General features: G+C 59.4%; 1 protein-coding gene across 29 annotated transcripts in view; it reads left to right on the forward strand.

Annotated features, from left to right (window-relative positions):
* NCOR2 (nuclear receptor corepressor 2) overlaps window positions 1-16,028 on the forward strand; it is a 215,037-nt gene that overhangs the window by 165,309 nt on the left and 33,700 nt on the right. For 20 of the 29 annotated variants that reach the window (XM_074355898.1, XM_074355895.1, XM_074355901.1 and 17 more), the window contains 5 exons: window positions 2,609-2,756; window positions 5,823-5,873; window positions 6,932-7,562; window positions 14,373-14,493; window positions 15,516-15,687. In XM_074355898.1, the coding sequence (XP_074211999.1) occupies window positions 2,609-2,756; window positions 5,823-5,873; window positions 6,932-7,562; window positions 14,373-14,493; window positions 15,516-15,687 (1,123 nt within the window). The remainder of the gene's footprint in view (window positions 1-2,608; window positions 2,757-5,822; window positions 5,874-6,931; window positions 7,563-14,372; window positions 14,494-15,515; window positions 15,688-16,028) is intronic. The other 9 variants (XM_074355904.1, XM_074355914.1, XM_074355918.1 and 6 more) reach the window with 2 other exon arrangements.

Consider the following 16,028-nt stretch of genomic DNA (forward strand, 5'->3'; position numbering starts at 1 on the left):
AAGTAGAGAATGCTTAGCACAGAGTAGGTACTTAACAAATTCAGCTGTGATTACTAACACCAGTGTCTCCGGCGTCTCCTGTTGTACACACACCTCCTAGTTCCGGGGCTCGGGGCCGCGTGTGGAAGGATTTGGTATGAATCCTGGGATACTGCCCAAGTCCCAGCCTCTCAGACCCGGCGCTGGGGGCACTCCGGTGTTGACATACTCGCCCCGCCTGGCCCAACATGGCCTGGGCCGCCGGGTCAGAGAGGCCTGGGGTTCCCAGAAGGATGTGCATCCCGGCCAGGCCCACAGGAGCCCCTGTTCCCTGCGAGGCTTCAAGCACTGCCCCCCATCCCTGGGCAACTGATCACCTGCTTCCCCAGCCCCAAATGCTCCAGTGAGTCTCCATCTGCTAAAAATAGATTGGGGAAGAAGGGAGCCCTCGGCCGCACCTACAGAACCCGCACGTCCCACAACTTTCTTGCACCTCCGAGAGAGAATCTCAGGGTGTGGGGCAGGTCTGCGCCTGGGGATGTGCGTACGGCGGAGCTGGGCGTTCCTGCAGCGGCCCGGTGGACACTCGGCAGGGTGGGGCTGTGGCCTGGCTGAGTGCTGGTGACGGAAACTGTGACTAACGGGCAAACGGACACTTCCCTTCTCCTCCCTGAATTTGGAGCAGCCGCGCTCCGAGGACCCCTCGTTTGCTCAGGAAGAAGACAGGACAGGAAGTAACCCCATTCCCAGGATCTGGGGATTCGGGATCCCCCAGGTCTGTTCCCAGCCCTGCACGGTGCAGGGCTGGCTGAGCAGGGCCTGCTGGCGCCTGGAGGTGACAGGGCATTTGCCCTGAGAGTGGGCTGTGTGCGTTTTCACACACACAGGGGCTGGGGGATTGGCAGAGGGGAGGTGCTTTAGTTTCCTGTTTCCTGCAGCAAGGTGCCACAAACTGGGTGGCTTAAAATAATAGAAATTTATCCTCTTGCAATCCTAGGGGCTGGAAGTTTGAAATAAAGGTGTGGGCAGGGCTGTGCTCCTCCTAAAGGCTTCGGGGGGTGGTCTGCCCTGCCCTCCCAGCTTCTGGTGGTGGCCGCAGTCCTCGACATGCCTTGGCTTATGGATGCATCACCCCCCTGGGCGTTTTCTGTCCAAATTTCCCTTTTCTTCTAAGAACACCAGTTACATTGGATTTAGGGTCCACCCTAATGTTATATGACCTCATCATACCTAATTACATCTGCAAAGAGCTCATTTCCAAATAAGGTCACCTTCTGAGGTGCAGGTGGACATGAATTCTGGGAGGACACTAGTCCACCCTGTGTAGTGGGCTTCAGTGAGAGCTGTTGATGTGTCCAGGAGTGTTGTAGGTCCCATCTCCTTCCTCAGAGACCCCGAAGGGCTCAGGTTGTGACTCCTCCTGTCACACCAGCTCTATTGGGGTGGGTCCCCTCTTAGGGGCCAGTCCACTTCCCTGAGGGTCCCTGGTCACCTGAGACCCCCCCAGCACACTGCCTCCACTTGTACCCTACCTCTGCCGACTGTGCATTCAAGCCCCAGATGCTGCTCATTCAGTTACTCAGTAAGTCAATCAACAAACACTTTCTGAGCCTCCATTTGGCTCAATATGGTAATCAAGAGATGCCCTCCTAGAGCGCCTGGCTCTGTGAGGGGCAAAGTTGGGAGCTGTTACGGAGGAGTTACGTTTGTGCCCAAGCTGGGGTGGGTGCCTGGCTCCATGCATGGGGAGCTGGGCTTCTGGGGTTTGGGGCACAGTGTGGGAGGAAGTGAAAGGCTGCTCAGTGAGGGCCTCCTTTCTGTTCCTCGAACAAACCCAGCTGGTTCCACCTCCAGGCCTCTGTACTTGCAGTTCCCTCCACCTGGACCACTCTGATCCAGAGCCTTGCCTGCCAGCTTTTTCTCCCAACCCAGGCCTTCGGCTCAGATGTCACCTCCTCTGAGAAGCTCTTGCCCCACCCTGTCTGTCCCCCTCTGCAACCCTGTCCCCACCTTGGAGTCTTTCTTCTTTGTAGTTGATGTGTTGGTTACCCATCTCCCCAAATAGACAGCCTGTGGGGCAGAGACCCTGTCTGCCTTGTTCACTGTGTGTTCTCGGCCCCTGGTGCGGTGCCTGGCACACGAGAGGTGCCCTAGAAAGACTACTGGAGTGAAGTGATGAGCTGCCCAAGCTAGCCTGTCCCCCCGGGGCTCAGCTGGGGCAGATGAGACTACAAAGAAAAGCTTCACTCAGTCATTCGCTCCAATGTACTGACTGGGCCTGGCACGGTGTCCTCTAGGGGGTGTGGTCACTGCTCCGGCGAGGACAGTCAGTGGGGCTGGAGTAATCATGGGGGGCTTCCAGGCAGAGATAGAAATTCCTCACCTGTTTTGGAAGGATGTCCGGGCAGCCTATAGGCCTGGCTGCTCCCCAGGTGTATCTGGGACATGATGGAAGAATGAAGCTCTGGGTAAAAATAGCCACTGGCAGGTCTGGCTGCACAAAGGGGCAGAGGTGACCTCGGGGCCACGTGGCTGGGATCATTGTCCCTCGCGGCTGTGCAGGCCTGAGGCACGGGGAGTCCCTGGGTTGACAGCCCTGGCCCTGACCCACCGCTGTCCCTTCCCCTAGGAGAAGGAGAGGAACGCACGGAGGAAGAAGAAGAAAGCCCCGGCCGCTGCCAGCGAGGAGGCCGCCTTCCCGCCCGTGGTGGAGGATGAGGAGATGGAGGCGTCGGGCGTGAGCGGGAACGAGGAGGAGATGGCGGAGGAGGCAGAAGGTGAGGGTGGGCCTGGACTGCCCCGAGGGGTTGCTGGACGGGGATGGGGATGATGTTAGTGAAGATGGTCATGATGCCGGAGATGGTGATGGTGAGCATGGCGATGATGGTGATGGTGATTGTGGTGACAACAGTGATGGTGGCAACAAGTGATGGCCATCGGCCTCTCTGTGCCTGCCAGACACTTGGCCATTCAGTCATCCTGATCCCCCGTGCGTTCAGTCTCGTGCTTGGTGACCATATGCATTCAGGACACATCTAGCCCGAGTGGCGCCTGTCTTGCCAGCACACCTGGTGTCCCATTTTAGAAAAAAAGAAATTGTTCTTCAAAATAGCGTTTTGACCTGAGCTATTTATGATTACTTTACAAGGCAGCCAGTGTAAGTAGAACCAATACTGTTGGTCGATAAACATCCCAAAGTATCATCGCGCTTCATTTGATTCCCAAGTTTCCCGCCTGGATGAGGAATTACATGGGCCCCAGGTTTCTCTCCGGGGGCCCTGAGGCTCGGGGCCCCTCCAGGTTTCACACAGATGCGTTGTCTGCCTGGATCTTGGATGAATTCTCCCACCAGGCGAGGGCTGCTGAGGCATGAGTGAAAATCAGTCACCGGAATTGCACTGGCGGTTTTGGCCACTGCTCACCAGGAGGAGTTTGACCGCAGAGATGGTCCCTGACTTCAGGGCCCAGCCCCCATATAAAGCACTCGCTGTGTAGTGAGCGTGGACTCGGGAAGGACACCAGGCTGCCCCACACCAGGCTTGCGCTCCTGGTCAATAATTAGTCTGCCTTTGGCCCCCACCCCTCTCCCTTTTCCCTGGTCTGCACCTGCCCCCGGCATGACGCCCCTGAACACTCCAGTCTGTGCTTAGCCGAACGTCTCTGCCTTGCCTTCTGCCGTCTTCCTGGCCAGAGCTGCCCCAGCGGGGACCTCAATTCTTGAGTGGAACCTTCTCTTCTCCTGCCCCTGCCTGGGGTTCCTTCCTGTTGTCCGTCTCTACGTTTAAACTCCTGAACTTCTGCCAACATGGCGAAGGAAGGTGCCAGCCACTTCCTGGCTCTGTGAGCGAGGCCTGCAGATAAATTCAAGCTGTACCAACCTGTAGTGTATTCAGCAGCCTGAATCCCACTTCCTGGCTGAAAGTGGAGCATCAGGCCTTTTGGTTACGGTTGTCGTAAGCTGGGGATGGCCCTGGGGTGCTGAGTCTGGCCTGCTCGTCGGCCTGGGTCTCTGTAGCCCAAGTTGGCCGGAGGCTTGACCAGTGACCCTGTGGACCCCTGTGGTCCTCGCATTCTGGGTCCTGGGTCTGGAGCCAGGAGAAGGGAGCGTAGGGAGCAGAACCCGTTTCCTCTTTAAATATCCCCCAGCTGTGCGTGTGGGCAGGATGCAGGCATGGTGGGAAAGTGCAAGGAAGCCAGACTTTGGCTCAGCGTTAAAACCAGAACCGACGCTGCCCAGTAAGAGCTGTGCGTAGTGAGCCCCCCGTCCCCCGTAGGGTTCACACACACCATCAGGGGTCAGGGAGGGACGTTCTCTGCTGGTTGTGGTGAGGGGGAGAGCTGGTCTGGCTGGAGCTGAGGCTTCTGTGACCATGTGGTGGCTCTAAGCAGATGGAGGGCAGGAGTTCAGAAGGTCCTGCCCGAAGGTGACTTACAGATGAGGAGACCCAGGCCCAGGGAGGGGAGGATCACTCACACAGAGTTGTGTACCTGGTAGACTTGGAATCTGCCAGTCCAGCCAGTGTTCCCTCTGTAACCCCGTCACGCGAGCCGGATAGGGGAGGTGGCATGGGTTCTGAGTGAGGGCCTGAGGACACCCCGGTGGAACCTTCTAGAACCAAAGCACCACAGACCCCTGCAGGGGGCAGGCGGCCGGTACCTTGTTGCCTCCAGGCTGGAGATGAATCCAGGGGAGGGAGGAGTGATCCGTTTGGCCTGGCAGTGTCTCCCGTAAAGGTCATGGTCGTAGTGAGAGCAGCAGCCTTGAGTTTTCCCTTTATTGTCACAACGGCCCGATGGCACGGGAGCTGTCATCACCCCATTCACAGATGAGGACGCCGAGGCCCAGAGAGGTCACCCAAGGTAGCCAGCTGGCCTGTTTGGGGACCAGGATTCAGTCTTGTCACAAGTACTGGTTCTCGGGCCCCACTTGGAGGGACTGAGTGAGAAGCATTTTGGGGGTGGGCCAGCCATCAGAGTCTTCACAGCCCTGTGGCACTTCGGTGCACCCTCACTCCTGAGAGCTCCCTTTGGACACAAGCCTCTCAGTAAGGGAGAGAGCCAGGCGCAAACTGCCCATTTTGTAGAGGAGCACGGTGGTCCAAGGGACCTCGGTGCCGGCCTCCTTCATCCTGAGGTCTGATGACATGAAAGGAGGGAGTGACATTGCCGCAGGCAGGGGCAGGAACCTGTGGTTAGGGACACAGGATGCTGGGGTTGGCCCTCTCCTGCCCCCATGCAGTGTGGCCTTGGGCAAGTGACTCAACCTCTCTGTTTCCTCATATGCAGTGGAGAGCGGCGGTTGTCCCCAGCTTAGAGGTTGCTGAGGATTAGACGTGTGTGTGCAGAGAGAGCTCTGCCTGGAGCCCGACCCCCACAGAGCAAGCCCTGTGTTGCTGTTGTTGGGACTGTTATTCTGGAAGGGTGGCCTCTGCTCTGGGCCTTGAAGGGAGGCAAGAAACGGGAGAGGCCAGGGGTCTGGGGCAGTGAAGGCTGAAGGAATCGTTTGTGCAGGGCGCCTGCAGCCCCTGCTGGCCTGGCTCTCTGAGGGGTGAGAGGAGGCGGGCAGCCCCAAAGACCTCTTCCCCCAGCCCTGCCCCCCTCTGAGACCAGCAGCCCCCACCCCTCAGACCTGGGAGCCGGGAACCAGAGGAGGCCGGTGGCTTGTCCTAGGACACTCAGGAGTGTTCAGGGTGAGGGCTCTGGGGACAGGGCTGTAGGTCCTCCCTGCTGCCTGCTGGGCCCTAGGCCCTTTTGCTGGCCCTGCCCCCATGGCCTCAAACCTCCTCCCTACCACCCTGCTTCTCATGCCACCTCGCTCTAACCCTTCTCTCACTTCCTTCCAGCCTTACACGCCTCTGGGAACGAGGTACCCAGAGGGGAATGCAGTGGCCCAGGTACGAATGTGGCCAGCTGGCCTGGGGGACGGGGGTAGGGCCAGGCTGGGGCGGGGGGCATCCCACGGTCACCTGTCCTCTATGAGGGACCCCTTCTGTGGGCACGCCTCTACCTGTGAGCACCGCCATTTGTGCTGCTGCTGCCTCTGTCCCCCCTTCTCAATGCAGTGTCTGTTCCCCATGCTCTTCCCTGGCTCGTTCCTGCAGATCAGTATGCTCAGCTCAGCTGCTTTGTTGATTTCTACCAGTGTTTTCAGCCATGACTCTTACCCAGTTTGATTTCTCCAACAGCAAGTGTAGGGGAAGAGGGTTTCAGAGGTCCCCGTTTTGTAGAAAATGAGGAAAATTGAAACTCAGAGAAGGGACAGGAGTGGTTGTTAAGGCAAAAGAGCGAGGCCTGGAGCCAAGGCCCCCTCCCCTTCATCTGCACATACATTTAGTCACTCAGACAACACCTACTGTGCACCTGCTGTGTAGCAGTCCTGCGGGTACCCGTCGGGGATACAGTCGATGTGGCCCTTTCCCCGTGGGCTCCTCTGAGTACACTGGGCCCATTTGGTCATCATGTGATGATGGTGACAGAGAAGATACCAGGTGTCACCCTGTGCTGTCACACCCATGTGGGGTGGGAGCTGCTCTCCCGCTCTACAGATGGGGAAAGCAAGGCTGGGAGGTTACCACAGCCAGGCCGCCAGCTGGGGCAGAGCCAGGCTGCAGCTCAGATGAGAACATGAAGACCCCAGAGCAAAGGCCTGCAGCCCCGGCCTCCCTCATCCTGCTCTGCTGGGGGTGCTGGCTGCCCCTGCAGCAATCCTGGGGGTTGAAAGTGAAGAAGGTTGTTGGGCCCCAGGGCCAGCATGTGGAGAAGGCGGCGAGAGGACGGGGCACTGGGAAAGGGCCGGGCAGGCTTGGGTCTGTTTGGTGTCAGGTGATGGGGCCACGCCAGCCTGAGCTCCTGCCCAGAACTGGGGTGTGCATTCAGGGCAGTGGGGGTGCTGTGAGGAAGGCCTCGCCCGAGCCCCTGGCCCTGCTCACCCCGTCTTCGCTCTCCCCCGCAGCCACCGTCAACAACAGCTCCGACACCGAAAGCATCCCATCGCCCCGCACTGAGGCCGCCAAAGACACGGGACAGAATGGGCCCAAGCCCCCGCCCAACCCGGGAGCTGGTGGGCCGCCTCCCGAGCCTCCCAGCCCTCCGCCCGAGGAGGCCCCGGCCCCCACCGAGCCCGCCCCGGCCCCCGAAGCCGCTGGCCCACCCACGCCCCCAGCGGCACCCGCATCGCCCGCCGCACCCCCTCCTGTGGTCCCCAAGGAGGAGAAGGAGGAAGAGCCCGCCGCCCCCTCGGCCGAGGAGGGTGAGGAGCAGAAGCCCCCTGCGGCCCAGGAGCTGTCCGCAGAGGTGGGCGCGGGCAAGACGGAGGAGCCGGGCGAGGCGCCCCCCGGGGAGCCTGTCAAGAGCGAGTGCAAGGAGGAGGCGGCTGAGGAGGGGCCGGACAGAGTCAAGGGGGCCGCAGAGGCCGGCACCGAGGCTGCGCCTGAGGGGGTGCTCAAGGCGGAGAAGAAGGAGGGCAGCGGCCCCGGGGGCAAAGGCGCCGCAGCCAAGGGCCCTGGCGCCCCCCAGGACAGTGACTCCAGTGCCACCTGCAGCGCCGATGAGGTGGACGAGCCTGAGGGCGGCGACAAGAACAGGTGAGCAGGTGGCCAGGGGGCGGCTTTTGTCTTCCCGTTCTGCGAGCACTTGCTGAGCACCATCTGTATACCAAGACAGCACGTATGAGACAATTCCATGCCTGCTGTCAGAGCACGTGGCCAATGTAGAGAGGCCAGCATCGAGCAGCTGGGACTCCAGAGTTCCGTGCTGGGAGAGGGCAGTGTCAGAGGTGGCCTCTGAGCTGAGCCTGGGTGGGGAAGTGGGGAGCCACAGGGACAGCGAGGGAGACAGTGTGCCGGGCAGCCCAGATTAGTGTCCCACAGCTGCCATCACAAAGAACCCTTCCAAAACCAGGGCGTCAGCAGGGCCACTCCCTCTGAAGGTTCTGAGGGAGGCTCTTTCCTGCCTCCTCCGGAGTCTGGTGGTGCCAGCCATCCTTGGCCTGCAGACACGCCACTCCGTGGGCACTTGCCCTTTTCCCTGTGTGTCTGTGTGCCTGTATTTCCGGTGATTGGATTAGGACCTCATCTTAACTTGATCACATTTGCAAAGAGCCCATTTCCAGAAAAAGTTCACTTTCACAGGTACCTGGCTGTTAGGACTTGAACGTATTTTGGGGGACGCAGTTCTACCCTCCGCACGGGGGGACAGCAGGTGCAAAGTGCCCGCGTGATTCAGGCACGGAGTAGAGTTGTGAGTAGTGGGCAGGGTGGGGAGAGGCAGGGCCAGCAGTCCAGTCCACCTCGTGGGGCCTCTTGGGCTGGGTGGGCAATGAGAAGACCTTCAGAGCTTATGCCTGAGAGAGCTGGGGTGTCTCTCAGGCTCTGAAACATGCTGGCTACGTGTGTGGAAGATTTAACAGGGACCAGCGAGGCACAGGGGTACAGATTGAGAGGTGGCCGTGGCTAGGTCAAAGGGGGAGGGTCCCCAAGGCCGCCAGCCAGCACCAAAGTTAGGGTTGAACGTGGGCAGCCAAGGGCAGAGCCGTGGGGACCCGCTCCTGCTCATGTCTGGGCGGCTTGAAGAACTGTGTTCTAGTGGGGCAGGCCGGTCATTTTTATTTTGACTAAAAACAGTGCAGTCTGTTTTCTCTCTCACGTCTCTCGGAAAAGTTCTGGGCAACGCAAGAGGGAGGAAAATCTGACTTACAAATCCGACGTGTTCACTGGGAGCTGTTTCCTCTGCCCCATGATTCACCTTGGGGCATGTGAAAATGGCAAGTTCTAGAACATTTTCATGTGAATATCAGACCCAGTCAGAGCTCCCTGGGTCTCCGCATGTTCCCCAAAAGCAGGGAAGACACGTCTCCTCTGCCTCCTGCATCCTGGGGTCCTTGGCAGGAACCTCACCCTGTTCGTGTGAGAAACAGCGGGTCTGGTGGGTGGCCCTTTGATCAGCAAAGCCCTGGCCATCGGGGTTCTGAGACCACAGAGGTCCTGAGCTTCCTGTCCAGTGGGCGCAGCTCAGAAAACTGCTCACGGAGGCTTGGTCTGCCGGCAGGGCCCTGGGCCATGGTCTGGGTAATAGGGTCAGGGCGGGCACTCCCCACCCTCTCCTGCTGGCTGTGGGGACAGAGTCATGGAAACACATGTTTCTGTGCTTAGTGGCAAGAGTGCTGAGCTCATGGGGCAGCCACGCTGATAAGCAGCCTCCTGGAGTCTGTTTTGGATGCATAAGGCCTGCCCCGGCTGGAGAGCTTGGACAGTTGGCTGGATCCCGACAGCCCCCCGGACATCTCGGGCCAAGCCTGAGGTCTCCCCTCCCTGAACAGCCCCACCCAGGGATGCGTCCTTCCCTCCCCCAGCTGGGTCTGGCTTCCGTCTGCTCTTACTGCCTGAACGGCCAGCATTCGATCCCTTGGGAGCTGGAGCCCTGGGCTGAGAGTCAGGACACCTGGCTTGTCACGCCCTGTGTGACCGAGGCCAGTCCCCCGCCCTCAAGGCGAGGCTGGACTCAGGCCAGCCTCCTGACCTCTTCCTGGCTGGCAGGCCGCCACCCCCCACCCCCACCCCGGCCGCGCCGCACAGGGCCAGGCGGGCGCCGGAGGATGCAGGCGAGATGCGTCAGAGCACACCCTGGCAGCTAGCGCCTCCCAGAAGGGCCGTCAGGACCGGGGCCCTCCCCGACGACCCCAGGTCCTGGCCACCTGCCCGCAGCCCTCCTTCCTGCCTGGCAGCCCCAGCGCAGTGAACTGGGCGTCCCTGGACAGACGCAAGATGCATCTCGTTCTGGCCCGAGCTCGGATGGCTCTGGGAGAGAAAATCACGTCCTGCTTTCACTCTGCGTCTCTTTCTGCCAGGCAGTTCTGCCTGGGAGTTTTCTTGGCCCACGGCCAGAGATAGTGGCTTTGATAGCAGAGCCTTGAGCTTGCTTGCCGCTGCCTGTTCTGCTTCCCAGAAAAGGTGCCTGGGCACCTTCGGAAAGCCCCTTCCCCTGGGCCTCAGTTTTTTCATCTGTAAGATAGGTATCCCTGCTTATGGGCTTCTTGTGAGGATAATGGAGTTGTGAGCCAGCCTGGTACCAGGCCCATAGTAGGTGCTTGATGAAGAATTTGCTGCCCTCCTTTGGAGTTGCTTCAGGAACCCCCAAAGGTCACTCCAAGAGGAGGCTGGAATGTGGCTTCTTCCGCTGACCCCTGGAACTTTGAAAGAATGTAACAGCAATTTTTCCTTTATTTCTTTATTCCATAAATGATTGACTGGTCACCATTGTGCTCCAGGCACCATTCTGGGCTCAAGGACAGACAAGGTCCTGGCTCCAGGGAGCTTGTATTTTGGTGAGAGTAACTAGTACAGAACTGGAACAGTAATGGAATAAAGGGTATGCTCACATGGTAACTGGATGATGGGGAGATTGGGGGAGCAGCAGGTGGGGGGGATGCGAGGGGCAGTCAGGGAGGCCTGTCTGAGGAGGTGACATTGAAGGATGATCAGAGCATGTAGTGTGACACGTGGAGGGAAAACCAACAGCAGGAACAGCCAGTGCAAAGAGCCTGTGGCCCCGTGAGCTTACGTTCAGTAGACAGCTAAGAGGCCTGCGGCAGAGAGTGAAGCCAGTAAGGGGAAGAGGAGAGGACAGGAGAGGAGCTCACAGAGGTGGGCAGGGACCTGGTTCCACAGGGCCCTGGGGGACAAGGTGAGGAGTAGGGTTTTTATCCTGGGGTCACAAAGCAGCATGACTGTGTCTGTGTGGTTCTCTGTTCATGATCCTGCCTTCCTAGCCTGAGATCACTGATAATGAGGAAGCTGGTGGGGGCGTCAGCAGAGAGGGGGCGGCACAGTGTCATAGACCCAGAGGTCCCTGTTGCCCACCTCCCCCAGCCCTGGTCTTCCAGGGTGGGAAGAAGAGCCACAGTGATGGGAAGACTCCTGACCCACTCAGCACCAGGCGCTGTTCTCAATGCTTCGTGTGCTTCCCTCATTCCACCCAGAGGACAGTCCTCGGAGGGAGCAGCTGTTCTCACGCCCATTTTACAGATGAGGAAACTGAGTGAGGCACAGTTGGTTAAGTCATATGGCCGAAGGCGGGCTATGAACCAGGAGCCAGAGCCCTGAACTACAGGGTTGGGTAGGTGGGGCAGGGCCCTGGCTGTTTCCAGACAAGTTGCTGGCTTCCCCCGCCTGTCCCAGGTCACGTGCGTGGTGCCAGGCTCCGAGAGCCCCTGCTGCCCTGCCCTGCCTGGGCCTCCAGAGAGGAAAATAAGAGCCCTGTCTTCCAACAAAACAAAGGAAAGAGACCGAAGGGAGGGCACTGCTGTGAGGAGGGCTCAGAGGCCATGCTCGCCCACCGGGCGAGGGGAGGCTGGGGGATCACGTGAGCACCAGGCATCTTCCCTCTGCCTCAGGGGTCTCAGGACCCTTGGGCTTGTTGAGGATCTGCACCCAGCCCCTTGTTCTTTGATGCTGTTCTGTTTACAGTGAGAGGTCAGACTGTCATCTCGTAAACTGTGAGGTGCTGTGCCCATGGCCGCAGTCCCACTGAGCTCCTGCTGGGGCTGGTGGGGGAGTGGACTCAGGAAAGAGGCGTCTGGAGCTCTGTGCGCATCCCCCAGCTGGTGCCTGCTGAGAGCATCTGAGGGGCAACCCCTGCTCCCTTCCCCTCCAATCTGCCTGCCCCCTGCCTGGACAGGGAGCCACAGGGAAACCAAGGCAGGACACGAGCCTGGGTGGAAGGCCCTGGTTTGTTGACAGAGTGGACACACTTTGTTTTTCATATGTAGTATAAAAACTTATTTTCTGTCCTTACAAAATTATGTTTACACAGATACAAAAGTTTATATTTTGACTTTAAAATCTGCATTTTGAAGTATTTTATACAACAAATAACATTTAACGTTGCTACTTTATTGTTCTTGGAAACAATGCAGATAATACATCAAACCCTTGATTTCATGGCTAGCAAATAGTATATTCTTTATCTTTTCCTCGTAGCAGTTTTATTGAGGCATAATTCACAAACCATGCAATTCAGCCATTAAAGTGTACAGTTCAGTGGTTTTTAGTACATTCACAGAGCTGTGTGATCGTCATCACTGTTTAATTCCAGAACGTTGTTGTTACCTCGAAAAGAAACCCCATGCCCATTAGCAGCGCTCCTCACCCCGCAGCTCTCAGGCCCTGGCAACCGCAATCTGCCTTCCGTGTCTATGGATTTTCCTGTTCTGGGAATTTCATGTGAATGGAGTCATGTGGTCTGCAGCTTTTTGCAACTGGCTTCTTGCACTCAGCATCAAGTTTCGAGGTTCACCCATGTCATAGCCTGAGTTAGCACTTCATGTTTCCATGGCTGAGTAATATTCCATTGTATGGACAGGCCACATTTTGTTTATCCAGTCATCTGTTTCTGGACATTTGGATTGTTTCCACTCTTTGGCTCTTAAGAACAGTGGCTGCTAGGAGCTTTAGTGAACGAGTGTTCATGTGGATGTGTGTTTTCATCCTCTCGGATCTACACCCAGCAATGGAATTGCCAGGTCCTCTTGGTAACTCTGATTCTCCTCCTGAGGAAGGACCGGCGTGTTTTCCAAAGTGGCTGCAGCGTATTCACTTTAGACTTAAGTTCATAAAGGCAGGTTGGTTTAAACAGGCAGTGTGGGGAGGCCGGGTTTGGTGACAGGAACGCCAGGCCTGGCGATAGCTTTGGTCCTTGGACCTGGTCAGGGTGCCTTGGCCCAAGGGTGGAGGGCGAAGCGGGGCTGGGCCTGCATCCCGGAGCGAGGGGGCAGCCGCTGCTGGAGAGGCCTCCGGTGGTCCTCGGAGTGTGAGCGGGAGAGGTGAGGGCGGGAGGGAGGGTGAGTGGAGTCGGGAGGAGCTGGGGCCAGCCGAGCATGGAGAAGTCAGGATGCCCTCTGCGCCCGGCCCACCTGCACGCCGTGGGCTGCCCCCACAGGCGTCCCTGCGTCTGTCTCCGCTCAGCTGGGCGTGCGGCAGATGCAGGCAGGAGGTTAGCGCCTGCGGGACTGACTGCTCACAGGCTGTGGTCCCGCCACCGCAGGGAGCAGGGGGCACCTAGGCTGCATGTCACGAGTCGGTCCCGCTCCGCCTGCGGGAAGGAGCCAAGTTCTGCTCGTCTCTGGGCGTCCGGCCACTGGCACTCGGTGGTGTGAGCTGCATCCTGGTTGTCACGGATCTTACCTGGAGGCAGTGGCTGTGACTCCCAGTCTGCGTGTGGCGTCAGCCAGGATGGTCACAGCACAGTGGGGGCCGTGCCGGCAGGACCCTCTGGCTTTGGGGACCTGGCCTGCGTTTTTGCCCTCTGGCTGAATTCCACCCCACAGCGGATACCTTTGTGTGCACTGTTTGATCACCTAGCCGGCTCTGGCGCCCTGCGAGCAAACACTTGGAGGATTCTTGTTCTCCATGCGCCCCAAGCACAGCACCAGATCTGCTATGTGTTCAGCAGGTGCAGGTTGCTGCGGGGAGTCCAGAGCTGGGCAGGAACCAGGCAGCCCCGGCGGGTGGGCAAGGGGTTCTGAGGCTGGGGCAGACCCAGCTCCTCATAGAGCTGGGGAGCCAGATGGGGATTGCAGCAGGGCACTGTGCCCTGTCCTGGAAATCCCTGAGGACTTCCTGAAGGAGGCGACACCTATGAACAGCTCTGGAGACACACCCCAGGGCGCCCCAGACACTGCAGCCTTGCACTGGAGTAGCCGTGTCTCGGGCATCCTGCCGTGTTTCAGCCCTCCCATGTACCCTGTGCAGGTGTGCCGTGCCGTTCTGCGTGTCAGCAGCAGACAGACATGCTTGCTTTGGGGACAAGGCACCTGCAGGCCCAGCTCAGCACCATTCAGTCACACTTAGGGCAGATGGGCGGGCAGCGTGCACACTGACTGGCCCCTCCACCCAAAGCCTGCACCCACCGGCTTTAGCTCCTCAGGAAACAGTGTGCAGGCAAGATTCCAGTTAGTGGAGCGTTCTGGTTGAGTGGGTGGGCTCCCCGACTCCTGTCTCCGGTAAGCAGAGTCCGCTCAGCGCCATGCCTCAGGCCCCGCCCTGGCACCTGAGGCTCTCATATTTGGGTGATGAATAATCTTGAATCTCTTAGGCTCAGCAGACCTTAACCTGGTTGACTCTTTGGCTTTCTGGCAGCCCGGAGTGTGGGCTCTCTGGGACTTCCTTTGCCTTGGGCTGTCTCTAGGGAGCGTTTGATCCAGGCCGGGATGGAAGTGGGGCCTGCGTGGACCGAGGCAGGGAGGGAGGGAGGCATCCTGGGACGGGTCCCGCCCCTGCCCCCAGGTCTCCTGGTGACCCTGGGCATCGGTGTCCCCTCTGGCGGCCCCTCCAGTCCCATCAGGCTGGAGCCAGGAGAGGCTGTGAGCCTGTGGGCCTGACGCTGGTCTCCCCCCTCAGGCTGCTGTCGCCACGGCCCAGCCTCCTCACCCCCACCAGCGACGCCAGGACCAATGCCTCGCCCCAGAAGCCACTGGACTTGAAGCAGCTGAAGCAGCGGGCAGCTGCCATCCCCCCGATTGTGAGTGCCCGCCCCCCCCCCCGCGCCCTGGGACTCCTGCCGAGCCAGGCAGCCACCCCTGAGCCCCTGTGACCTTCACTTCCTAGTTGGGGGACAGTAAATCAGGCCAAGCGCAGGCCAGGGCGGGTGCGCCACTCAGGGTGGGGGTGCCCAGCACCTGCAGCTGCGCTCTTCCCGGCGCCTCCTGTTTCCTGGAGAAATCCACACGGAGACAAGGCGGGAAGTGCTCCGGGAGCTGGCAGGTGTGCCGGGCGGGGCCTGGACAAACTGGCCTGCGGGCCTCGTCCCTTCTGGCCTCCCGGCTGCCCTCTGAGGCCCTGGAGCCAGCTTGGCTGCTCTCACCACACCATCCCCGCCCGCCGAGGGCTTCCACGAGCTCCCCAGACCAGGCACTGGGCTGTGTGAAGGCAGGACGTCCCCCTGCTGTCACAGTATCTCAGAGAAGGAGGGGTGGCCATCAGTTAACATGAGGCCATTTGTGGAGTGATTGTTGGGGGCTGGGGCTGGAAGATTCTCCAGGCCAAGCAGGAAGACCCTCAGAGGTGCCCTTCCTCGTGATAGCTCAGTCATTGCCAACGCTGTCCCTCCCTGAGGAGGCAGGCCTGGGCTTCCTACGGCCGCTGGGGGGCCTCGGGCTAAAGGACTGAGCCGAACAGGGCTTTGTGAGCGAGGGGCACAGGGCGAGCCAGGCTGCGCTGCCCGCTCCCCAGGCACAGCCCCGTTTGTCAGCCCCGATCTCTCCAAGACCCAGAGAGATTTGGGGTAGGGGGAGAGGGCTGGTGGGGAGGGGAATGGGGGCTCTGCTATCCACTGGCAGGCAGCTGGGGTGGCGGGTGTACCCCGTACACTTTGTGCAGAGCCCTTCCTCCTGGCCCTCAAGCTGTGTGCCCTTGGGCATGTCCCTGCCTCTCCCTGGCCTCCGTTTCCAGGCTGGCACGTGCAGGGGGCCTGGAAGGCTTTCCCTGATCCCTGTGACCTGTGGATGGCCTAGAAAGATGCCCACGTCTCCCTGCTTCCCTCAGCAGGTCACCAAAGTCCACGAGCCCCCCCGGGAGGACACGGCGCCCCCGAAGCCAGCCCCCCCCGCCCCACCGCCACCGCAGCACCTGCAGCCGGAGAGCAGCACCTCCCAGCAGCCCACCAACAGCCCTCGAGGCAAGAGTAGGAGTCCTGTGCCTCCTGCCGAGAAGGAGGGTAAGTGTGTCTCAGTGGCTGAGAGAGAATGAGGGAGGGAGGGCAGATGGCGGCCGTGAGGGACGTTAGTACGTGTGGAGCAGCTGCTGCAAACTCCAAGCCTGCAGTGGCTGGGCAGGCTGAGAAATGCGTGAAGCACGTGGGAGTGAGGCAGTAGGGAAACGAGGGGAGTGTGGCAAATTGGAGAACTCACATTCTTTCTAAAGTGGGCCCACATATTGGCCTCAACCAAGAGTCCACCGTGTGGCAATACAGGCCTGGGGTTGGTCTTCCAGAGAAGCTAAAAATCTATCTTTTCATGGGAAATTTTCTAGTTTCTCACATTGTCAACTTCTCAAAAT

This window comes from Camelus bactrianus, chromosome 32, assembly GCF_048773025.1.
Source record: "Camelus bactrianus isolate YW-2024 breed Bactrian camel chromosome 32, ASM4877302v1, whole genome shotgun sequence".
Taxonomy (NCBI): Eukaryota; Metazoa; Chordata; class Mammalia; order Artiodactyla; family Camelidae; genus Camelus; species Camelus bactrianus.